At 32.2% G+C, this 25148-nt stretch overlaps 3 protein-coding genes across 6 annotated transcripts; 2 read left to right on the top strand and 1 right to left on the bottom strand.

Moving 5' to 3' along the window:
• Positions 1 to 268: 268 nt before the first annotated feature.
• On the bottom strand, positions 269 to 7667 carry LOC125076840 (alpha/beta hydrolase domain-containing protein 17B). Its single transcript, XM_047688587.1, has 5 exons — positions 7501 to 7667; positions 6787 to 7419; positions 5239 to 5371; positions 4126 to 4243; positions 269 to 405 (listed from the first exon to the last, which is right to left on the bottom strand). The coding sequence occupies exons 1-4, from the start codon at positions 7512 to 7514 to the stop codon at positions 4160 to 4162; spliced, it is 864 nt and encodes a 287-aa protein (XP_047544543.1). The 5' UTR covers positions 7515 to 7667; the 3' UTR covers positions 269 to 405; positions 4126 to 4159.
• A 330-nt stretch (positions 7668 to 7997) lies between these two features.
• On the top strand, positions 7998 to 12398 carry LOC125066916 (F-box/WD repeat-containing protein 9-like). Of its 3 annotated transcripts, none has more exons than XM_047675253.1 (6): positions 7998 to 8058; positions 8382 to 8597; positions 8679 to 8990; positions 9161 to 9423; positions 10152 to 10692; positions 11761 to 12398. In XM_047675253.1, exons 2-6 carry the CDS (start codon positions 8469 to 8471, stop codon positions 11854 to 11856), a joined length of 1341 nt encoding a protein of 446 aa, XP_047531209.1. In that variant the 5' UTR covers positions 7998 to 8058; positions 8382 to 8468; the 3' UTR covers positions 11857 to 12398. The 3 variants fall into 3 exon arrangements, with proteins under 3 accessions (XP_047531209.1, XP_047531217.1, XP_047531201.1); XM_047675261.1 differs by having other exon boundaries at positions 8045 to 8062; XM_047675245.1 differs by lacking the exon at positions 7998 to 8058 and adding an exon at positions 8161 to 8179.
• Positions 12399 to 13459: 1061 nt separating this feature from the next.
• On the top strand, positions 13460 to 24222 carry LOC125064872 (DNA ligase 4-like). 2 transcript variants are annotated; one of them, XM_047672169.1, is made up of 14 exons: positions 13470 to 13621; positions 16316 to 16509; positions 17257 to 17569; positions 18243 to 18418; positions 18870 to 19055; positions 19152 to 19347; positions 20038 to 20251; positions 20522 to 20648; positions 21099 to 21216; positions 21616 to 21803; positions 22123 to 22260; positions 22344 to 22611; positions 22997 to 23259; positions 23619 to 24222. In XM_047672169.1, exons 2-14 carry the CDS (start codon positions 16336 to 16338, stop codon positions 23940 to 23942), a joined length of 2685 nt encoding a protein of 894 aa, XP_047528125.1. In that variant the 5' UTR covers positions 13470 to 13621; positions 16316 to 16335; the 3' UTR covers positions 23943 to 24222. The 2 variants fall into 2 exon arrangements, with proteins under 2 accessions (XP_047528134.1, XP_047528125.1); XM_047672178.1 differs by lacking the exon at positions 16316 to 16509 and having other exon boundaries at positions 13460 to 15216.
• Positions 24223 to 25148: the final 926 nt, after the last annotated feature.

The raw sequence follows: 25148 nt of genomic DNA, 5'->3' as shown, positions 1-25148 counted from the left end.
GGCGGCGCGGTGACGGTGCCGGTGAAGGCGTAGCAGAAGGAGCCACGGAGGGCGCCGGAGAGGGACGTGGCCGCTCCGAGTGAGAGCGCGCTCGGGCGGCGGGCGAGCGTGCAGCGGGCGTTACATCGCTGAGCGACCGCAGGTGAATACGGCGGCGAACGCCGGCTGGAGAGTCGGCGTCGGTCACGTTGATGCTAATGTTGTGTGCAACGGTACGAGGACTCCGCGCTTCGTCATTGTCGGCACTCTTGTCGAGGTTGCGCGGGCTCGCGGAACCATCCAGACTGATAACATTCTTTTCGGGGCCGGCCCGACAGGGCCCGGCCCCCGCTAGCTAGAGGAGTCTCTCTGTCGCCGAACTCGAGGTTCCGGAACTGAGTGTGGATGCAGGGTTTTGATCTTCTCCTAAAACGTAAATTGAATGAATGTTATAGGTAATATATAAAGAAAATCTTTTACGGACACTGCAACTAAAACTGAACCCACTTGATTTTAAAAATACATGATCGCGAAAATCAAAGCTACACACATGCGCACTTTTCCGCTTCTGTTTACACTTATTAATGTTTCAGAATTTCATTTTGACCCATACAGAATAGTGATGCTTTTATATAGACACACAATATCTTATCCACTGAAAAGTGGATAAGATATTAAATTAAGAATTATCCGGAGTAAATGGTATAAAAGAAATATTTTTAAAAAGTTTAAAAAAACATACTATTTTTAGCACAAGAATTGATAAGCTACGATTAACAGGCACTTCAGGCGCATACTAACGGTTTTTTCCCAGGTGTGTTATATTGTTTAGTTTCTGATTCCTGCTTAAAAAGATTGTATTATGGAGAAAGTTAACAGATGTGTGGAGTATATTGAGTACTATCTCAGTACGGGTGGTGAATGACGATGTCGTCCTGACCGATTTCAGGCTCAATCTCAAAGGAGACCAGCCACCTACGCCGGAAATATTATAGTGCACAAGTGTGTGTGCAAACACAAGTGCACTCTCTATGTCCTCACTCTCATAATCCCATGGGACGGCAAATCCAACGCGACCGGAAAGAGTTCAGGCGCAGGACCAACTGCTTTACGTGCTTTAAGAGCACGTTAGTGAACACACATCAAAATTTTAGACTCCATGCTGTTTTATTGAATATTGCTCGGTAAAACAACCCAATAACTTTTTATCGGATCGATCTAGGGTTTTAACCCTCCTTAGGATGTGTAGCCTTATATATAGCCACTAGACTAACGAGATTAATACCAAATTGGTAATACCTGAGTGAAGTATATTTATTTGAAATATTATAATAAAAAACGAAAAAAGTAAGTCGAAGTACTTCACGACAAAATTAACTTTTATGCGGATGGGCTCGATCAGCTCAAGTCAGCAAAACCCAATGCATTCATAATGATTAGAATGTCATTCGTGATTTCATTGATCAAATTATAAAATGTGCTGTGTTGGGGCAAGTGTGCTATCGGGTGTGGTGAAGGCATTGCACCACATATGTAGATAGAGACAGATAAACTACTATGCCTTTTCAACTTGCATGCATGCAATGCATATTCTTGGCACCCTTCGCAATAATACGCCAAGCGAAAATACAAAACTCAAACTCATAGTAAAACAGTCCTTATCTTAATGCTTCCCATCAAAATGATGGATTTTGCACCATCGGTATTTATTACAAATAACCAATATCAATTATTATTGGTATTTTATGATGCAATGTTTATTTAAATGTCAATATCCTACTTCCACTGTGTCCAGCGTTTTCGTCGAACTACCCGCGAAATTTTAAAATGTAAAATTTAATAAGAATTTATTTGTATCAATTGAATAAAAATGTTTTATTTTTTTGTTTGTTTATTGGCACTATAGAGTCGAAATAAGACACTTTTTTTAATGGGTATAATACCCCATTTATATTGTCTTAGATGTGCGGTACAGGTTATTTTATCATTCTTCTGTCAAATAAACACACATTACATTTTTTCTGCTGCCCTTAATTTCACCAGAATGTTCCATTGATGTTTTGTGATTTTTAAATAAAGTTTTTAAATATTTACAAATATTTTAAAACAGATTTTTGTTTGATATACTTTGTTTAAACCAGTTTAGCTAGAACATAATAAGTATAACAAAATTTGTGCATTTGAAACGGCTACGCTGGGTTTAAAAATTCTGTATATGTTAAATAAGAATCAAAGTTCATGTTCGCTAGTAGCAGTGTTTTATTCATCATCCTTACATAACATTGTTACAGGGCAAATAATGGAATACAGCTAAAAGTTTAAATAGTACTTATATGAAATACGATATAGCTTCTTACTATTATATTATAAATAATTTTCTAATATTAGTTTTGAAACTGTAAAAGTAACAAAATCAGTTAAATAATTTACTGATATGGAACTCTATATATAGTCTGATCACATATAAAATGCAAATTATATTCACGAATATGGTAATACAACAATGTGTAGTTGTCATGGCTAAAGGTAAGTGATCTAAAGTATATTTTTAAATTTATTATTTATTTCATAATTTATAATTCTTAGCAGCTGAATCATCAATAAGGTTAAAAGTAAAAGAGAACGGAATGTAACATATTAATTACACAACAATTTTGGTTTACAATTCATTATAAAGTGACATACGAAAAAGTTCCCAAAAATTGGTTTATTCTATATTATTTAGTTTTTCTATACAATTAGACTATATCTTGGAGTGTTAGGGTTTACATATGTAATTTTGAGGATTCACAGTGTTTAAAAAATAATGACTCACTAGAAAGGCACTTTGAGGCGCACATGAATATTTTCCTTTTGTAATTAATTACCGTCACTGTTTACGTACATGAAATGTTGTGCACAAAATCATAGCAATTGAAACATATTAAACTAAATAATTAATAAATATGAAAAGCCTAATATCTACTACTAGGAAGAAAATTATATCTTAATCATAAAATATTAAAGATCATTTTAAATCTTCTAAGAGCTATTAATGGTATCCATTATACTGTTTATTACAACATATTTGTCTAGGAAAGCTCTACATCATGTTCGATTATACTATAAATTTGTCGTGACGGTAGTAATTGTTAACGTAACGTAGGAAACGTAACGTCAGTCCGTATAAAACACGGGCTAAAATATATATTATAACGAATTAAGTCAGAACGTTAATATTCAAGTATCAGTTATTGGTTAGTGCATGAGTGCCTTTCGACGTTAATCGACTTATTTGAACACATGTAACATAAGTTGAATAAAAATATGTCAATATATATTATTTAAAACCCTACGTTTAGTCAAATAAATTGTCCCTTATTTTGTATTGACTATGAAATAGTGTTAATATATTTTAACGAATTCAAGCTTAATAGGAAGTAGGTTGTGATTTGTTGTAAGGGTTGTTAACTTCAAATAAAAATGAAATAATTCCACTATTATGATTTGATGAGATAATCTTACAATATTTAGTCTCGATTTTTATATATCCCAATAATATTTTATCTTTGTTAAATATATTATAGCCTAAATACGTTTGGGCTATTATTAGTTGAATTATTTGATTTTTGTCATTACCTTATGTTGCAGTTCGGTGAGAATTAAATGGTAAATAAAGTTGGTGGCTTCCTGAAGAATCGCAAGCAGTTGCAAAAACCAAAATCAAATATGTACATAAGAATAAACTAAACAAATACATATAAATTTAGAGATGCGGAAGAGTACAAAATGCATTCGATAATTATATCTTTTGACAATTTTACATATAATTTACAATTTACAGGAAAACAAATATAATATATGGACTAGTATTTTGTATGAAACTTTAAATCGTTTAAATCTAACAGATCCACCACATATAAATAAATAATAGTCTATTTTCAATGGTCGATCGTTGTCCACGTGAAATACCAAAATCAATTTCATACCATTGGGTATTTTGTACTGTCTAGAACGACTAGTGACATTTTGACGTGGCTTTTGACCTAGCACTGTAATAACTTGATGGAAACATACAATTAAAACAAATATTTCTAATGGTTGCTTACTTTTTCACGATACATGTGTATGATTATATATTTAGAAAAAAGAATAGCTATTTATTACCTTGAGTCGTCTGGCCCGTGGCCGGCAGTCTTTGTCAGTTGAGCAATTCGACTGAGACGAAACGTTTCAGTCTTTCTAAGTATTGGTTAAAGAGCTCCACGTCATTATGTCCAGCACCCTGCGAAAACAGATACGTAATTCAAAAAAAGTACTAGAAACTACTACGAATATTATATAACAAGAAGGAAATTTCTAAAGAATATATTTAATGCATAGTTGCACTCACGCATAAGAATTTCGTTTTAAATGAATACGGGTGAACGGAAATTAATATTGAAACAATGTCAAGTGAGTCGGAATTGATTTGATTAAGTATTTTAATTTAGTGACGATGTATATTTGGGGCTATTAAATGTTTATAAAAAGGAGAAAAAGAATCCTTGTCAAAATAAATAACGTTTTCATTTAAATGTTTCACAATTTGAAATTAGAACATGTAGTAAATAAAAATATTACAAGTTATTTAAATAAACGCACGAAAAATTTATGTGCGTATTATACGATGCATTAGAACAGTACAGGCAAATAGATCGGTTGGCGAATGTTTATATCTCATTGGTTAGAAAAATCTTGGAATAAAAATCTTTATTATACCAATACGCAATCGGGACAAGCAGCTAAATATTTACACAAGTAAAACGGTTTGATTCTAATTGTATCAAATCTTTTAAGGGAAAATCAATGTAAATTTATGCATGGGCATATTTAAAGACTTAAATTAAATTCCAAACATTTAATTTAAGTCTCTAATAACGAAGATATGTATACGTAATTTAAACAAAGAACGATTTTAATAATCTATTATTTCTGAGCTTCACAAGCCTTTTCTCGCAATAAAGTTCATCTATTGCTACTACTTCTACAAATCTAGTTAAGATTTATTTTTCTCGTCAGAAAATAATGATTTTCGTGTCTAGCATCAACCAATTGATGTCAAAAAAATGTCATAACTTATCAATACAGCAAGCATATTTTAGGCTAAAATTTAGTATTTTAGTCAAAATTTTCACCAGTAATCATGTATAACAATATCAGATGCCACAGACCGTATACCATTTTTGGCCTATTCTGTTTAGCAACCAAATCAAAACAAGTATTATAAATAACACTTACCTCTACCCATAATGGCTCTACGGCGCGTGGGCATCGTTCATATATGGCGAGTCCATGAGAGAAGTCTATCACCTCATCTTCAGTTCCATGAATAACAAGAACCGGCGAGGTCACTTTGGGGATTTTATCAATACTGAAACGAAAAAAACACATAAATTCTAAACAAAATCTGTACATTGTTATATGAACATCAAAAATTAATAGCAACAATAAATCATATGCCAAAACAGTAATCTTATTTTAAAAATAAACTAGTTTTATTTTTAGAAAATGATGGTTTGAGTCCAGTAGACATATTTAAGGCATTAAAAAAGCAATGCAATTATTGTTATAATCACATTTATGATATTTTTATGTAGCAAGTTTTTGTAACTTAAAAAAATATACCAGTAAAGTTATGTAATTTGAACAGTTACAGCTGTTGTATGTTAATTAAAATAATAAATAAATAAAACCAAATGTATAATTATTCATTAATTATGAAGAATTTACAGATAAGAATTATTAATAACCTTGAAGTGATAAGAGGTTAACCAAAGTCAGACTTCATAATTGTTTTGTCTGCTTTATTTTTTTGGTTTGATCGAGAAATTTAAAACACAGTTGTTATCAAACTAAACAAAATTTCAAGAGCAAGGCAAATCATGTTGTTAAATATATTGTATTTGTACTTATTTATCTCTTTACCAATTGTATTTTCCATTAATTATAGGATTATGTGGTATACAGTATATTGAATACTAGAGAAACCATAAAATTGAACATGAAGCAAAGGAGACATCAATCATTACATTGTTAAAATCTTCGTCTTTATGTATTGTTTGAACTATGGTATGCACTTTTCTTAATATAATTGTGTGGTCTGGTAATAAGTGCCCAAGTATTTTTTCGAACAAAATGGAAAACAACCATTTGTCAAATTGTTTAAACAATAATAAATTTAGTTGTGCTAACTATAATCTTAACCAGTACCAACAATATCACACAAAAAGCTAGGAAACACCAAACATAAATTAATTCTTTATTTTCTGATTATCAAGAATAAGGGTTAATTATTAAGCCCTTTAAGCAGCAGGCCACAATAATAATGAATAGTAAATAGGACAGACAATTGAAGAATACAATAATGATAAATTATATACAATAAAAATTTAAGAATCATATGCCTTGTTACAAAAACAAGATCAATGAGTAGATAATAACTAAATCATATACTTTTTATTTTTAGCTTAGTACCTTCAAAGATTAAAAAATACAAAAACCATTATAAATACTCATTATTAAATATAAATTAATTGATCACAGTGCACTTTTTCAACAATAAAGTTTGTAAATAAGACTTTGTTGACAATGCAGACAAATTTTATGAAAAAAAAAACTTTTTTATAATGATAACAACAAATTTAATTTCTATAAATACAAATATATTTTATGTCTTTGTAATAATACAAAAATCCAAGCAGTAATCAAAAAAATTTAATACATGTAATATCTTATGAATGTGAATTACACTATTATGGTAAAGTGAGCATTGTTATTTAAACTTACCTTGGAAATGCATCAAAAAACCAAGTCCTCTTAGTATTAGGGAAGGCTACACGCATGCCAGACATCAGAGGTGAATGAAGGACAACTGCCCCAACTTCATAACGGGCTGCAAGGTCTACTGTAGGCACTGTACCAATACTTTGCCCGTACAGTATTATATTCTCTGGGCTGATTCCATATCGAGTCCGTAGAGCCTGCCATGCAGCATCAATATCAGCATACAAATTTTTTTCGGAGGGCTTTCCACCACTCACACCATAACCAGAATAGTCATAACTGAATATGTTACAATTTATTCTAGTACCTAAACCTAAATAAAAGCTACTCATCTGTCCCAGATCTACAGCGTTTCCATGCGAGAACAATATTGTGAACCGAGCATTAGGGCTACATCGAACAAAGAGACAAGCTATTCTATTGCCTCTTGAAGTTCTCGAATAAAACCCTTCGATATTTTCTTTTTCACGTTCTGAATATTGCCATTCCGCACGCTCAGTAAGAGTTAACGAGAATTTGGATCCAGTCTCATCGGGTGTGAATGCATACGTGGGTTCAGGAGGCAGGAATGCTAACTTAGCCGCGATTTTCCCTGGGCATGGCGGACAACAAAACAGGCAACAGAGTTCACTGAAACTTAACCCGTTCATAGTGAAATTTTATTTTAATTCATCGAAATAAACATTCAAACATTATTCTTTACAAATCACAACTCACGAATTACAGGTCATTGCGAAAATAAAAGAGATTTCACTGATTTTGACAGTTAGACAACATTTCAGCCATTTTTTATGATATTTAATTTTTATTTAGGGCCTTGGAGAGAGTCCTTCAAGCCTGGTTTCGTTTTGAAATTGATAATTGACGAATATAAATACTTAAAATATTTCACTCACACTTAAATATATTATATTATACATTTAGTTAATGTTTAACATATCCACAATATTATAATAAGCTTCTAGTGTACAAGTATAAGTTACACATATTTTTGAGGTATAGTGTCTCACTCTATCACTCTCTTTCTTTTTGCATTTCTTTTTTTTTTAATTTTATAGGGCAGTATTTTTAGAATATTTTTTCTTTAAATTTTAGTATTATGTTTAAAATGTAAGTGAAGCGTGTTTTTTTTGTGTGTTGGTTAGTGTTATAAGAACAAAAATATCACGATCAAATATCAACTGCCAACTTATTATTGACAATATCTATGTCACTGTCAAACAATTTGCTATTTCCACTTCTCTTTGTTGACAAATATTGTGTATTATTTATTTAGTAAGTATGTTTATTTTAAACTCATAAAAAATATCTTTAATATCTCATTACCATTGTTTAATTTTAATTTAGAAATCTAATTAATTATGTACCCGTGACATATTCTTATGTAACGATAACGGTAAACTTATTAAAAATAAACGAAATAATTATTTTTCTTTGTTTTACCTAAGAATTAATATACTAATCTAATGTATCTCTGATCTTAGCTTTCTGTTTAGCAATTTTTTCTTTCATTTAAATGTCGTATTATGGTCTTGTTCTTAATTCACCCTTGAGATATAAGTGTGTGACATAGATTTACCATATGGGGTTACTTGCAGGACTATTAATGGACATATTACTCATACAAGATCTCAAACAGTAATTTTACGTATTGGCCATTGTGACCTTTAAAATCACTTAACAAAATGTGTGATGTACTACAATCTGTAAAAGAACAATTAGTTGATATTGAAAATGAATGTATCTCTCCATGTATAAAGCTTGATGATGTGTATAATGCAGCTGAGCCTTGTCTACAAAATATGCCACTGGAGGTAACACTGGAAATAAGTAATTATACCAACTTGTTTGTAAAAAATCTTTATTACTTTTAAAAAGTCATCATATATTTACAGATTATATTAAAAATATGCTCATATTTAGATGCAAATTTTATAAAAAATAATTTGAGCAAAGTATGTCAGAGATTTAATGACATTTTAGACGATATAAGTCTTTGGAAGTATAGAGCTAGTTGTAAGATGAGGGGATGTTTTCCTCCTTTATCTAATTTGGACAGCTGGAAAGAAGATGATGTTGACTGGACTGATATGTGCATTGAAATGGAATCTGAGAGAAATAAATGGTGCAATGTGGATAAAACAACAAAACACCTTGTCATAAAAGATGTTCATTATGCATCTGTTGATGCAGTTATTTTGGTGAATGTAAGTAAGACTATGATGTAAAGATAAAAAAAGTTCTATAAACTAATAATTTGTATGATTCAACCAGCTAGACCATAGGCATACATACATCATGATATCAATATTAAAGTAAATGAATACCATATAAATGTTTCAGTGTTTTTGTTGATTAATGTATCAAATATTTCCAGAAAGGTCAAACATGCATTTCTGGTGGTAGAGACAGATGTTTAGCTCTTTGGAATGTATTAGATATACAAATAGATGACAATATTGATACAGTGTTAACAGATCTCAAACCAACAAAAATTAGACATGATGCTCATGCTGGTTGGGTGTGGGACTTAGCCACGGTAGATGTTGATTCAGCTAACACTGTGTATTCTGCATCCTGGGACAACACTGTCAAAGCATGGGATATTAATTGTGGCTTTGAGTGCATAGAAACATTCAAGTGAGTTTACCATTTATTTAATTTTATAAATTTTCCAAAAATGGCAAGGGGTGCCATTTTCCAAGTGTTTTTATTTCTTTTGATTTTTGCTTCATTGCATATTTCTAATACATTTTATATAAATATATATATGTATAACTGTATTAATAATGAATTTATTATTCTTACACTAGTGAAGTAGTAAGAGTAGTTTATCATTTATTACATAAACCAAATCACATTATCTGTTTTAATAATTTTATTATTTTATTTTTGTTAAATTTTATTAATGTCTATATAATATATTAATGGTACACTTTAATATAAGTGTTTTATTGATGTGATAACTAAGTGATAATAAATTATAGACAGATAAATATTTAATACAATTTAATGTTTGTATGCTAAAATTTCAACAAAGAATAGTATACAATTAAATTAGTGTTCTTAATTTATTCGGGTTATATTTACGTAACATCACCGACGTGATTATGCCGTCCATTTTATGTTGGCGGGATCCATAATCTTCCCGAAACATGTTGGGTATAACTATAACTAAATAATGCACCTCAGTGAAACCTAATTAACCCGTAGCAATAATATTAAAATCGACTTTGACATTTTAAGAAAATACTGCAACTTAAATACACACGGTAAACGCCGTCGCCTAATTTTCTATTTAGTTTAAGAGCCTGCCAAGGGCTTTCAATATTTAAAGTACCCTTTTATAATGAAAATTATACTTTCAGTTGTAGTATGTCTGCCCTTTCCGTGGTTGCATATGGAAATAATGTGATGGCTGGTTTATATTCTAAAAAAATATTGACATTTGATATTCGATGTGGTCCCAATCCTACTAATGTATACAAGCCACACAGGGGTCCTATTTTGGCCTTAACAACTCATAAGAATCAAATTGCGTCTGTAAGCGAGGACAAAACATTAGCAATATTTGACAGCGTCGCTGGGAAAGTACTGAAAACTGATATAAAAATGCCGTCAGAGAAAGCATACCCAGTGAGCTTGAGTTGGAATACATATGCAATGTATATTGGCGATTCGAAAGGATGTCTTCATCTCTTTGATCCTAATAACCACAACTATGTTAGAACACATGAGTTATGGCAAGAAGCCTCTATAACCGAACCTTCAAATAGAATAGCAGGTTGCCACCAGGGTGACGGGACTTTGATTGCGTGCTCAGATAGAGGTGAAATTAAATTTTTGTACAATTCAAGTCCGCCGACAGAGTATAAAAGTATGCAAACTAGCACCGTGGATGTTACACAGGTAAAATAATTAACTTATACATATATTCAGAATGTTAATTTGTTTACTTGCTTAAAGTAATCTTATTGAAAAATAAATATTATTTATTTATTTCTTACCATGGTAGCCAGTTACACAGTTTTTTTTTAATCAGTATAATAATCTGTATAGTTTTAATATTCGATGTATATTTTTCTGGCCTACCCTCTTTTTATAAAATGATTAATTTTAGGAACAAATCGTATAGAAACTGTTCAAACAATACCAAGCATTCAAAAACCTACTAAAAAAAGAAAAAAATAATAAAACAATAATCCTTAATCATCAAAATTCATAGTGCGCGGATTATACTTTGACTACTCGTAACTTTAACCCTTAGTATTAATCTCCTAGATATGACTATTCGTACGCTTAAACTGTGATTCATGGAGACTAAAACTCAATTGGCTGCTAAAAAAATTTGTTACTTAAGCAGGCCCATTTCTGTCCATTCAAGGAAAACCCTTGCCAAACATTATTGAAATGGCACATCTAATAATTATTGGAAGCTGATTTTAATCAGATTAAAGCATTAAATTCAGGATTTCTGAGCTGAAAGCCTCGGTGTCGCATCACGAGGTGATGCATAGATGATTTTAGCCACAGTTCGGAATATTGAATAACGTGATTTTGTTAAGTCAATCTTCGGAGATTGGGTGTTGAATATTGTTTTGGCATCTGTTTTCTGTAATCATAATGATCTAAGGTTATCTTTAAGGCATTAGTTTTTCTCTATCTCACATTTGATTTGTCCCCAATATAAGTCAATAGTCTATTTAAAAATTGCTGTCTGAAACTGTCAGCGCATCGTCGGTATTGTGTCTATTTATTTTTAATTATTATGTAAATTGGTTTTGTTTTAAAACTAAACTACACACTAACAATCTTCATCATCTCTATAGATGATCAAAATAAATAATTCAAATACCTCAATACAATTAATAAATTGCTGCTACTATAAATGGGAATTTAAACGTTAATTATGATATTGTAATTTAACTTCCTGTATGAAATTGGTCATGTCAAAGGATTCTTATTTTTATTTTTCAGTTGCAGTATCTAAATGGAATTTTAGCTGTTGGAACATGTGATTCAGCTCTCGAGTTTTGGATACCTAATGAACAATTGAATCACAACAACTTATAAACAATTTTACAATTAGATAATAACAATTTATTGAAAGCATAATATAAAAAATATAATAACTTATTAACTCGAAGCTTCCTAACTTTATACTATGACGTTTTAATTGTGGAACAAGTGGTAATGAACCTGTATGTTAAAGCATAATATTTTTATACTCAAAACCACTAAAACAACAACTTTATACGTAAAATTAAATAAATAAAAAAAAAAGGTAAATTCACACAATTATTGGGAAAATCATCAGTTAGGAAAGGAGACACAAAACCCTATGAATACTCCTCTATATTTATTTCTTCTGCAACATTCCTTAAACAATCTATTACATATTTGTTTCAATGAAATAAATGCACACAACTAATGTTGAAAAATTAAGCGCACAAAATTTATAATCTAAAAAATTCACAAATATTTTATTGCCTAAATAAAACCTAGTGTGTTGTGTTGTGTTTCTTTTAAACTAAAATTAAACCATTGTATTAATTGTTTTATAACGATTAATTTTTAAACAACATTTCATAATAAAAATGATATTTCAAAAGATAACTCTTTTTCCTTTTATTTAGATTTACAAAAACAGTTCGGTATTTTATCAAAAATTTTTTCCTATACACGCGTTCAAAAATCATCTCCGCGAAACCGAGTCATGAGATTCTCACTTGCTAAAATCCCTCCGTGATCGTCTTCGGCATGCATTTTAACCCCCAGCTGTTTACCCCGGTATTCCAATGTAAAGAATAGCAATTCGAACACCGCTTAATAGGGTTTTAATTAAGCCTATTTTTGCGGGAGGCAAAAATAGCAACCATAACTTCTTTATCCATGAAGATTCACCAGATTTTCAATACTTGGTAGTAAAATAATGTTCTAATAAACTTAGTAGATATATTGAATTTATATAGACATTCCATTTGTGTGGAACCATTATAATGAAAATACGATCCAATAAAATCCAATTTACACTCAGGCTGAATGTGTTGGGCATGGTAGTTTGCAGGGAAGTGGGTCACTCGTCCTGTAACTGCTCATGGCCCGGTGCTCTCTTGATTGTCGGGTTTTCGTGCGTGAACGTGAATGAGTAGTTAAAATTCAGCAGTCTTGATTATTTGGCCGGGATTTTTGGCTTTGAGCGCGAAGGAAAGTATTTCCTTTTCTTAACTTATTTTTGTGACTTGTGAGTCATTTAGTTCAAACTGTGAAAGCTAGATGTAGATGTAAAGCTAAAGGTATTAAAATTTCTTATGTTTGTACTGTCCAAATAGTATACCATCACCACGGTATCTGTAATGTCCCGAGAGTACAGCTAAAACCCATTATAATTACTATATCTATCGTAAGCAATAGAATTTGATTTTATCTTTATTTTATCCCTTTTTGTAATTTTATAATTTCTGAGATATAAAAATTGGTTTTGATAATAGGATGATAAGTTTTACAAGGTTATATGTATAATTATATTTTAATTCAATAAAAGTTATGTGTTTGTATTTAATACTTAAATTAAAATAAATTACATACATTTTAGCGGTTTGCATTACTAAACGTCAAGTGTAAAAGTCACTAATCCGCAGCTTACTTATGTTTGACATGATTCATATTTCATGATATTATCAAATCAAACTTCAAACTTTAAAGAGACGTAAATGTCAACCCCTGGCACACTAATAATTTAGGAATAATAACAAATAATACTATCATACATGTTGCAAGTTGTGTCTTTAATACTTCATTGAGTGATGAAATTAAAATTTAAAACGCCTTAATAAAAGTGAGTAAAAGATAAGTTCATTGGAATAACATTTTTAACCTGTTATATTTCCCATCCTATTCGATATTACTTTTGGTATATTGGTGCTATTATAATTCAATTAAAACTTCTATTATAAAATTAAAAAAATACTTACCATGGATAAAGAAAAACCAGGTGCATCTCGTGAAAGTACAGAAGAAATGGATGTGGAAAAAGATTTGACTAATAAATTTTTGAGTGGTGAAATGTCTTTTGCGGAATACTCTAGTGAATGGTGCGATGGGGAGGACGAAGAAGATTCTGAAGAGTTTAAAAGAAATGATGAAGATGTGGCACAATCTGTACAATTAATAGAAAAAAGTAACTTTAGACGACGAAGGCGTACCCGCCTATCTCCAGCCTTAATGGGTTTGATGGGTGAAGCAAACTTAAGGTTTGCGCGTGGTGACATAGAAATGGCAGAACGTATGTGCCACGAAATTATAAAACAATTACCAACAGCTGCAGAACCATACCAAACATTAGCACAAATATATGAACATGATATAGAGAAGTCATTACAGTTTTCACTATTAGCAGCTCATTTAAGTAGTTCAGATGCAGAACATTGGTGGAGACTTGCGGGATTATGTAAACAGATAAATGATGTAAAGCAAGAAATGATATGTTACTCTCAGGCTGTAAAATCTGAACCACAAAATTTAGAGGCACATATGAAAAGGCTTGAATATTTAACAAAATTAGAAGAAAATAAATATCCTGTTAATACTTTAAATATTACACGAGTTAAATGTTATCACAAAATAGTTGTATCTTTACCATCAAGCGAAGGGGAAATAATAATGAAATATGCAAAAATGGCTGCTACTATGTATCACAGTACATCGGAGACTGAAAAAGCAGTTGAAGTAATGGCTGCTGCATATAAAAAATGTCCATCATTATTTACTTTGGAAGATATAAATATACTACTAGAATTATTAATTTTACAAAAACAATACCAATCATGCATAGACATTTTTGTTTCAAACATAGGTGTTGAAATTGAAGCAGAAATACAAACAGTTAAAAATAGTAATGACGAAATAGAAGAACACACTAATTATTTAAATTGTGTTATACCTGACAATATGGCCGTAGATTTAAAAAGTAAATTGTTAGTTTGCTTCATTCACTTGGGTGCTTTTACTCTTGTAAAGAATTTATTAAATGATTTCTTGAGCAGTGACGTTGAAAAGGCTGGAGACCTTTATATGGATATAGAAGAAGCATTTTCATCAGTTGGCCATTATGAGATGGCTATAAAGTTATTGGAGCCTCTGGTAACAAATACAAATTTTGATTTAGGAGCAGTTTGGCTTAAATATGCAGAGTGCTTACAAAAACTTGGTAGAGAGGATGATGCTATACAGGCATACTATAAAGTATTGAAACATGTACCACAGCATCCAGATGCTTGCAGAAAACTTTTTACTATTTTAAAAATGAGAGGAGATATTGGAGAAGCATTAAAAATTTTACAGCAAGACTATAAATATGTTGTCAGTGCTAGTTTATTGTATGAACAATGTCAGATATTAAAGAATCAAAATAATTTATTAAAGTATTTAGAAGTTGGGGAAGCTCTTTTTTCAAGAGATTTAACGAAATTTAGAAATCAAGAAGAATTAAAGATAGCTTGTAGGACTAAAGGTAATGTGGATCTCATTTATAGTTTTCGAACTATGAGAGGTGAGAGTACTTACCATGAGGAAGACATTCAGTTTGAAGAAGAATCATTTCGGCTTACAAATCAACAGGAGTATGAATTTTTTAAAGAATTGCTGAAAATAGCTTGTGATAACAAACTGTATTGCACAATGCAAAGATTGACATTTTATGCCATGATTTGTAAAGGATTACACTTTTGTCGCCAAGCTGTTGAATTTTACTGTTTTCAGGCTTGTTTTCTGAATCGTGATTACTCCAATGCCCTACGATTTGTCAAAGAATTTTCCACAAAATATCCTGGTCCAAGGACATATAACTTATTAAGTTTTGTTATAAATTCTTTAGATGAAAATACACATGGAAAATTTTTATCAAGGCTTTTTTTAAAAGATTACAATATTGTTAAACATATGTTTTTGGGTAATAATTTCTTGATATCAGGCAGATATCTTGTTGCCTTGAAATATTTTTTGGAATATCATGAACAGTGTAGAGAACCTTTATCTGCCTTGCTAATAGCAGTAACTATACTTGCAATGGCAGCCCAGAGAACTGTGGATAAGCATCACAACTTAATATTACAAGGGATGTCATACTTCCTAACATATAAACAACTTAGAAAATGTGACCAGGAAGCTTATTACAATATAGGCAGGGCTTACCAGATGTTGAGTATCAATAACTTGGCTATTGAATATTATGAGAGAGCATTGGCATGTGGTCCAATTACAACATGTGACAAGCATGGCCAAATAGATTTAACCAAAGAAACAGCTTACAACCTTTATGTACTGTATAAAGATCAGTCACCGGAGATAGCAAGGAGATACATTATGAATTATTTAGTTATCTGATTAAATACTAAACCATACAATCGTGTTTTAATGTTATATTTATTAAGTCCTGTTAATCTATGCTATAAATATTAAATAAAACTTAATTAAATATACAGTTAAATAATAAAAACAAATTCGATATTTTAAACATTAGATATTATTTTAGGTTAACCTAGAGAAGAAAAAATGAGTGCAGCTGTATCCGATTTGGTATCAGCAAATCTCTTATCATTTGGAGAATTGTGTGCTGTACTCGAACAATTGCAAAAGAAGAAGAGACATAGACCAGAGCAAAACAAAATATTAGCAAATTTCTTTAATAATGTCAGAATCAAAATGACGAATTCTGAAGGTGGCAAGGTATTTTATTTAATCCGTCTTATTCTATGTTCATATGTCCACAACCTGATACCCACTTACCCAGTGGCGGACTAAGCCGGTCATAGGCCCGGGGCGGCAAAGTTGAATTAGGTAGCCCACAGCTTTAAAAAATGTTTAGTTTTACAAGCTTTTTATTAAGTTTACATTTGTGTGTATGAATAAGTGTTTATGTTAATTTGAAAAAAGTCTTATTCGTGCGATAATTTCAGAACACACTCATAAACTATTACATATCAACGTAATGAAATTTAATATATTTTAAATATGGCCATTGTTTATATTTCGACGTAAATAGAATGTAGTGAATGTAAATCTAGGCGTACAAGAGTTAATTATTTGCACTTTACCCGCTACAAAGACGGGGGTTCCCCCAGCGTATTGGACGCGTTCAGCAAAGTAGGGTCTAGAGTGTAGTATTTTGATGTTGATTAAATTATGGTAAGGTATTAAGAACATTTTTAAAGTCTTGTTTAAGATTTGATCAGGGCAACGCGGATGCATTTGGGGGTCTCCCAAGATTGAAGGCCCGGAGCGAGTCGCCCCTTCAGCCTCCTTGTTTGTCCGCCACTGTTGATGCCTAAATATTTTTCAATCCTTCAGAAACAACATGAATTTTATTTTCATTTTGGCATTGAATCATAACGTTTAGTTAGCTTTTTACAAATATAAACCCCATGCTATTATTCATATTATTGCTAAAACCAATTTCTTAAAATTTTCTTTCAGGATGTTGCTTTCTTTCCAATTCTGAGGCTTCTCTTACCACAATGTGAAAGAGAAAGAAATCCATATAATTTAAAAGAAAAAAAACTAGGAAGCTTACTTGTGAAAGTATTGTCACTTAACCCAAAATCAATAGACGCTCAGAAATTGATAAATTTCAGTTCTGTTCATAGTTCTACTCAGGAGAGCGATTTTGCATGGGTAGCATATTTTGTTTTAAAAAATAGATTTGTTCAAATGTCGTCAATTTTATCGATAGCCGATATTAACGAAATGCTCGATAATATTGCAAAGGCTGATGTCGAAAATAAAGGAAGTAAGTTATTATGACTTTAATATTAATAGTTATCTCGAATCTATTCGTATGAGAATCTTTATGTAATTCAAAAAAGGTCTATTATTGATTCATACAATTTGGAAATTTATACCAACAATGGCTTATGTTTTTTATATATGTAAATATAAATTAAAAATGGAACCAGTCTGCCAAGTGTCGTAGTAATTAAACTATGTACTGGTCTTTAATAAGAAATACAGAATATGCCAGCAAGAGCCAACAATTTTTTCAAATTATCAGTAGACCGAATAGAATCATGCTCAAGTTAGCACTTGAATACAATGGTGTTTCTTTTTGATCACCGGATTAATTTTATCAGGACCCTAGGCAATGCACATACCGAAGCCCCTTTATTCTTCTCTAAACATATTTTATTTTAATTGTGACGCAATCAGCATATTAATTAAGAGTAATATTTGGCTTCAACAATTTTATTACCCATAAATTTGAAAACTTTTTCTCAATTCTCGGCCTGCATAGGGGCCCCGTATCGGCTACATGTAATGTAGTTGATTTAAACATTAGTTAAATATCTCCCGTTCGTCCGTCTTGCTATAAAGAAATAGCCTTATTTATTTATGTATGTTAGTTTGTATACAAAAAAATATATATTTTGAATAACATGCAAATATATGTAAAACAAAACTTTCAGTACTTCTAGATGAAGTGTTTAGTTATGCAATAAGAAAGCTAACAGCGCAGGAATTTAAATGGTTTTTGAGAATTATACTGAAAAATTTGAAACTGGAAATGAGCGAAAACCGAATACTGGGAACGTTTCATCCACACGCAACAGAACTTTACCAAACCTGTAGCAGTTTATATGAGGTGAGAGTGCCGTTCCGACTTTTTTAAGTTTTATCAGAATCTTTAAAAAAAACTTAGAAGTATAAAAGACACATCAAGATCTTAAAGGAATTCTCAAGTTGTTTCTACGTCTTCATTACTTAATGTTGCCACTGATATGTAGGATGCCGGGAAAATATAATAAAAAAAAAAAATATTCTACCTAAAACAATTTTATTAAATATATAGTTCGTTTGACCTTGAAAAGAAAACAATATTATACACAATCAACCATCATAAAGTTACTAAATGACTAACACAAGTCTAAGGTTAGACTTTAATTTTTTTTTTCTTATTACATTTAAAAAAAAAGTCCCGTTGGCCCCTGTAGGTTCTTATAAGAATCGTTATATAGGTACATGAAACTAATTCGCATATAAAATTTAGATCTAAAAATATGCGCTAGTGGATTGATATTTTGTGATCACTTCAGGTTTGTGAAAAACTAAAGACCAGTAATGTTCTCTCTGGAACCGAGAGTTCTGATGAAGCGGTTGTCAAATTATTCTTTGCAGTGAAGCCAATGCTATCTCAACGACTGGACGTAACCAATATCCATCAACTACCTCCCAGTATTACAAATCATATAGAAGATAAATTTGACGGGGAGAGGTTTCAGGTATACCAAGCATTCTCTGTCTCCGGCAAATTTGGGTAAATAACGTTTTTTGAAAAATATTTTTTTTTTTTTAATTTTTATCTTTTAAATATATAGATGCATATGGAAAACGGTGTATTTGAATATTTTTCGAGAAATGGACACAAGTATGCGAAAAAATACGGAAGCACTTATGATTCTGGTACATTGACACCAGATTTGAAGGATTGCTTTTCGGCGGATGTTCATAATTTTATAATTGATGGTGAAATGATGGGTTGGCACAAAAGAGACCAATGTTTTGGTTGCAAAGGTAAAAAAAAGCTTTTTACAAAATAGCCAGAAACAATATATTCTATATTCAAGTAGCTTCTTACAGGCGCGTTTTTAATGCCATATTACATAATTGAAGTAACATTACATGTGCATTGAAAGTATATTCCAATGAGAAACAATTAGAAACTTTTTTTTAAATTATATAACATTTAAAACAATATATAATTAATTTAACATATAAAAATCAGCTAATTATAATTTTGTGCTTTTTTCACGTGCATTATCTTGTACTGATTGATAAGCCCTATTTATTCATGTTTTTAACAAGATTTGAACTTCTTAATTGTTAAAGTAAAAAGTTTGCCGAATGTTGTATCACCCAGTTATTAATCAACCTTAGCAATATCCGGGTCTTGTCGAACATTTTTCGACTTCGGATACTTAAATTGTAGTATTATACGTATAATTTTTTTTGAACTTGTATTTTGTTGGCAAATATTATACCTTTATCAGACCCAATATCCATTAAAGCGATGATTGGCGAAGAGAATAGGAACATCTATCGAAGTGAAGCTGAGTTAAGATATTGGAATAACAATAAATTAATTGGCTACTTACGAAACTCTCTCTTTGCCAACCTACGCTTTGGTTGATACTAAACTTTCATTAATCTCACAAATCCAAGAAACAATTCTTTGATTTATTTAATTCAGGCTTTTTTTTATAGGAATGTCATATGACATAAAAACGATAACTGAAAATTCATCATACCGCCCTTGTTATTGTGTCTTTGATATTATATACTACAACGGCAAATCGCTCATTGGCGAACCCGAAAAGGGCGGCTTGCCACTGAAAGAGAGACTCAATATATTGGATACGCTATTCACAGATGTACCAGGCGTTATACAACATAGCAAACGAAGTATTGTCAAAGATAGGTATATTACATATATAATTATATTATTTTAATTAACGAAACATTTTTTATTATAAAAGTCGAACAAAAAGGTCTTCTGAAAGAATCTTAAGAGAAAATCGCGGGATTTTAAGTCGAACAATTGAGTTTTCATGTACTCGTAAAATTCACCAATGCAGCTCTGAAGGAAGTCGTCGTGTCGGTTTAATATACGCCAAATGTTCTGAAAGATAGAAAGTACCAACGTTTGGGCATAATATATATACTTACCATTAATATTTTACCGTTTTAGTACAGACGTCTTAAACGCTTTGAACGCGGCTATCGACAACCAGGACGAAGGCATTGTAGTGAAAGATGTGAATTCATATTACAAGTCAAACAAACGTAACGAGGGCTGGTACAAAATCAAACCGGAGGTAAGTCTAAATTTTGGAAAAAACTGGTCATATTATTATTTACTGTGAAAATTAAAATTCTACGCTACCCGAAATACTTGGTAGTAGGATTTTGTACAACCCCATCTGGGTAAATACCACTCACTCGTCACATATTCTACCATCAAATAGCAAACAGTTGTGTTCCGGTTTGAAAGGTGAGTCAATCAGTGTGGTGTAGTATAGACACTATAGGCATAACATCTTATTTCCAAAGTATGGCGGCGCATTGGCGATGTAAGAGATGGTTAATGCTTTTCGCCAATGTCTATGGACGTTGGCGACTGCTTACCAACAGGTGGCGTTTTTATGCCTCCTATATATTGTATATGAAAAAAAGACCACGAAGCATTATCCAACTAATAAAGTAAAATAAAATCGATCGATACTTCCGTCGGAAACACGGTTAAGTTTAAAGTATTACTTTTGCAGTACACTGATGACACTATGGTGGACTTAGACTTTGTGGTCATTGGTGCAGACGAAGCTGAAAATAAACGACAAGGCCGCGCTAAGAGTTTTCACGTTGCGTGTATTGATGTCAAACCTGGTAGAGTACTGCATAAATATTAAAAAAATACCTTTACTATTTTCCATCTGATTGGTGAACCAGTGGTCCGTCTATTTACCTAATAATAATATAACGAAGGCAAATAAGTTTTTCGCTATTCGTGATTAGTTGGAGGATGCATCGTAGCAAACACTAAATAATACTTTAAAGCTCTTATGAATCGTTCTTTTTTAATATATTATTTATAATTTATGTATATTTCAACGAAGACTATAAATTAATGACTGACACTAATCTAGTCGCAGCTGCTCTATCCAAACGAATGCCTATCTCACCTTTGAAGGATGCAAAAACATCCCGGATGTCACAACATCATAAGGCAATGGATGGCATCGGCGCCATGCAGTACGCAGTGTATAGTGTAAGTGCTCGCGGCAGACGGGGCGCGCTGGGTGTGCGTGGGGCGCGTGGCGGGCGGGCTGGCGGGCGCCGAGCGCGAGCGCGTGTGCGCGGCGCTGCAGCCGCACTGGCGCGCCTCGCGCAGCGCGCCGCCGCCGCCCTGCCTGCACTTCAACAAGGAGACGCCGGACTTCTGGGTCTTGCCCGACCACTCCATCGTCTTTCAGGTGAGCGATACTCGATTAGCGACATGAGTGGGGACGGCGATGATAGGCATCCTCATCATAGGATTGTTATTCGTTACCTTCAAATATACAAAGTATAAAACAAAGTCGCTGTACGCTCAGATCTTTTTAACTATGCAACGGATTTTAATTCTATTTTCATCAATAAACAGAGTGATTTATATTTATTTATTTTTAGATCTATTTTTAGTTTGTCCTTGAATGTAAAAGTCATATAAAAACCGTAGGTACGATACCCATGTGAATATATTTGTACAATAAATAAAACATTTTTGAGTTAATAGACTCTTACTGGATGCAGGTGCGAGCCACGGAGCTGATCCGCAGCTCGACTTTCGGCGCGCCATACACGCTGCGATTTCCGCGCGTCATGCGCGTGCGCACAGACAAGCCCGTTAGCGACATTATGACATTGCAGGAGTTCAACCAGTTAGTATCCGTACGTATAAAATAAACTATATTATAAAGACTATTTTCTAATATGATCATTTGAAATTATAAGTTGAATTTTGGATATTTAAGACGAGGAGTCCAGTGATTAAATTGAGCAGAAAACGCGTTAACGAGACGCAACTGAACCAAATGCAGCCGATGACGCTCCGCAGGAGGGTGGCGAATTTGCCACAAGTGTCTGAAAGGTTTCGAACGAAAACGACTGGCGATGTACAAGTTGTATCTAAGGCGCTCCTGGATAGAAAACTCTGCGTGATTTCCGATGAAGAGGACTGCAAAAAAGCAGATTTAGTAAAAGTTATTGAGTCACACGGTGGAAAACATGTTGAAAACCCAGGTAACTGAAGTTGTCTTTATATTTTTCTATGTAAAGTTTAGTTATATGTTCTTCACCGAAAACACAACTGATTGAACATCAAGACTTATATTCATAATGCTTTTTTATCTAGCTGTAAATACATTAATTACGCATTCCCCTACATGAAGAGGGGGAATCCCACATACCCCCTATATGTGAAATTGGCCGGCGTTGAGAGCGCTGGAATAATACTACTCATTTCCACTTAGCTACATATATCCATTTTAGTTTTATTTTCAAAGTTCAAAGTTTCGCTGACATAAAAATGGTATATACGAAAACAAGGTGAATTTCGTTCGTAGAAAACATTGTTTTCTTTATAACTCATTAGAAAAAGGGCGATTTATAAGCTTCATTAAAACAGGTCCAGACACTTGGTGTTGCGTAGTCGGAAGAATGACACCATTGGCCAAGAAACGCATAGAAATTCAGGAACTGGATATTGTAACGGCTTCGTGGCTCCGTTCGCTTCCTCCATCAGACACTCTATGCTCCTTAACCCCTTTAAACATGCTGTCCATGAAGAGAGAAACGAGGTGGCAGTTGAGCTTAGATTACGATTCATTTGGAGATAGTTTTAAAGACGAAATAGATGAAAACGTTTTAAAGAAATGTCTTCAAAACATGGTAAGTTTTAAAAGATGCAAGTAGTTGGTTGTTAATCTATGTCTAAATCTTATTGTCTTTGATTATTTAGTATCTATTATCAATAGTTTAGCTTAAAAGTAATATTATCAATAGTATTGCTCATGGAGATTATCGATATTATCTGTACTATGGATAGTCTATCGATAGTGGACTATCGATATGCAACACTAGACTTTAACAAGACTTACAAACTTAATAGTGAAAATAATACATTGGTGTAATATCGTTTGTAAAGCTGTAGATTCCAGGGCTATCAAGTGGCCTAATGGCCTGTCTTCCAAAAAAAAACTCTTTGTGTATAACAAATTGTAAACTTATCTGTACATTTCCTTTTCCAGCAACAATCAATATATCCAACAACAAAAGAGAAATTGAAACTGGACGAGCAGTTATTTGGTGACAATAATCCATTCTCTTTCCTTAGAAGTTGCACCATACACATTGCAAAGAACCCCTTGCATAGGCTACTGGCTAAAATGTATGGAGCTAGTGTCAGCGATGATTTTGCTTCTTTGACACATATCGTCATACCACGCGACACGTCTTCTGAAGATGTACAAAATTTCAAGAATGACGTAAATGTGAAAATTGTTTCTGACGAATGGTTAGAAGCTTGCTTTCAGGCTAAAAGGCTTGTAAATGAGTTGGACTATATAATGTAAAATTAAAAAGTAAATACATAGCCTATAAATGTCCCACTGTTGGGCTAAAAGAATATGTAAAAATCGATGTTAATTTATTCCTAAAATTTCGCATGTCATGAAAAGCACGTAGAGCCGTCGGCCCTGCAGCGGAACTCTGGCAGGTCATGTTCCATTGGGCCATGAGTGATGGAATAGTTTAACACATCGCGTAATTAATATCTACTGCGCGTGCGCGTGCTTCCAGCCGACATCATCTTATTTCTAAAATTATATTTTTCGATTATATATGTTAAAGGAAGCTTTTTTACAAAATTCTATGTTTATTGTTTTTAAATTATCATGTATTATAATCTACTTTTATTTGTAGTAAATATGAAATAAAATAAATAATTTATATTTTATCGTTTCTTTTCTATTACATATCTCCGATTTTATTATGTACGTATTATTGATTTGATTATATAAAACAAAACAGCTAGAATTATTTATATTTAGCTTTTGAGGTAAATGTCTCTGACTGCCTTTAAAATAAAACATTTTCACTGTCTTTGGAATATAGGTATATCATAATATCTAAGCAACATAAAGTCGTGCATAAAAAAGCATAAATTACAAACACTAAACAACCAATATTTTATAAGCAATCATTCTCAAAGTGCACATATGTTACTTTATGAGGTATGAAGACTTATGTATGTAATTGATACTTGGTTTGTACGATGTGAATAAGCAATTGTACGATCACAAGCGCTCGGCCGCGAAATGAATTAAAATCATCCGTGAAGCCACGATATATTAACTTACGTACATATATAAAGCCAATTTCAATAGAACTTGAGCAACCATCTGAAATGGCGAAACGCGCGATATGTTTGTATTTAAATTAGGAATACAATATAATGTAATTAGTAGATTCAACACTTTGTTACGCTATGCCCATTTATTTGTTTTTTTTTTAACAATTTCTATAGTGACAAAAAAAAAAAAATTCGACTTTTAATTTAAGCCTGCATGTACACTAAAAATATTATTTTTTTTATCATTTTTTGGCAATCCAATTTTATGTAATAAAAATGGACGACATTGATTAAATTAGATAGCGCTGCTTAGAAAAAAAGTAATTCATCCACAAATATTTTATTTTTTTACATGTAATCTCGTCATCGCCTTCTAAAAGGAAATTAAAATTCATTTACAATCGACAAAGGCATTGAGTAATGTACA

The sequence above is a fragment of the Vanessa atalanta genome, chromosome 1, assembly GCF_905147765.1.
Source record: "Vanessa atalanta chromosome 1, ilVanAtal1.2, whole genome shotgun sequence".
Lineage (NCBI taxonomy): Eukaryota > Metazoa > Arthropoda > Insecta > Lepidoptera > Nymphalidae > Vanessa > Vanessa atalanta.
The sequence above is the reverse complement of the archived record's forward strand: the minus strand, read 5'-3'. Positions and strand labels throughout refer to the sequence as shown.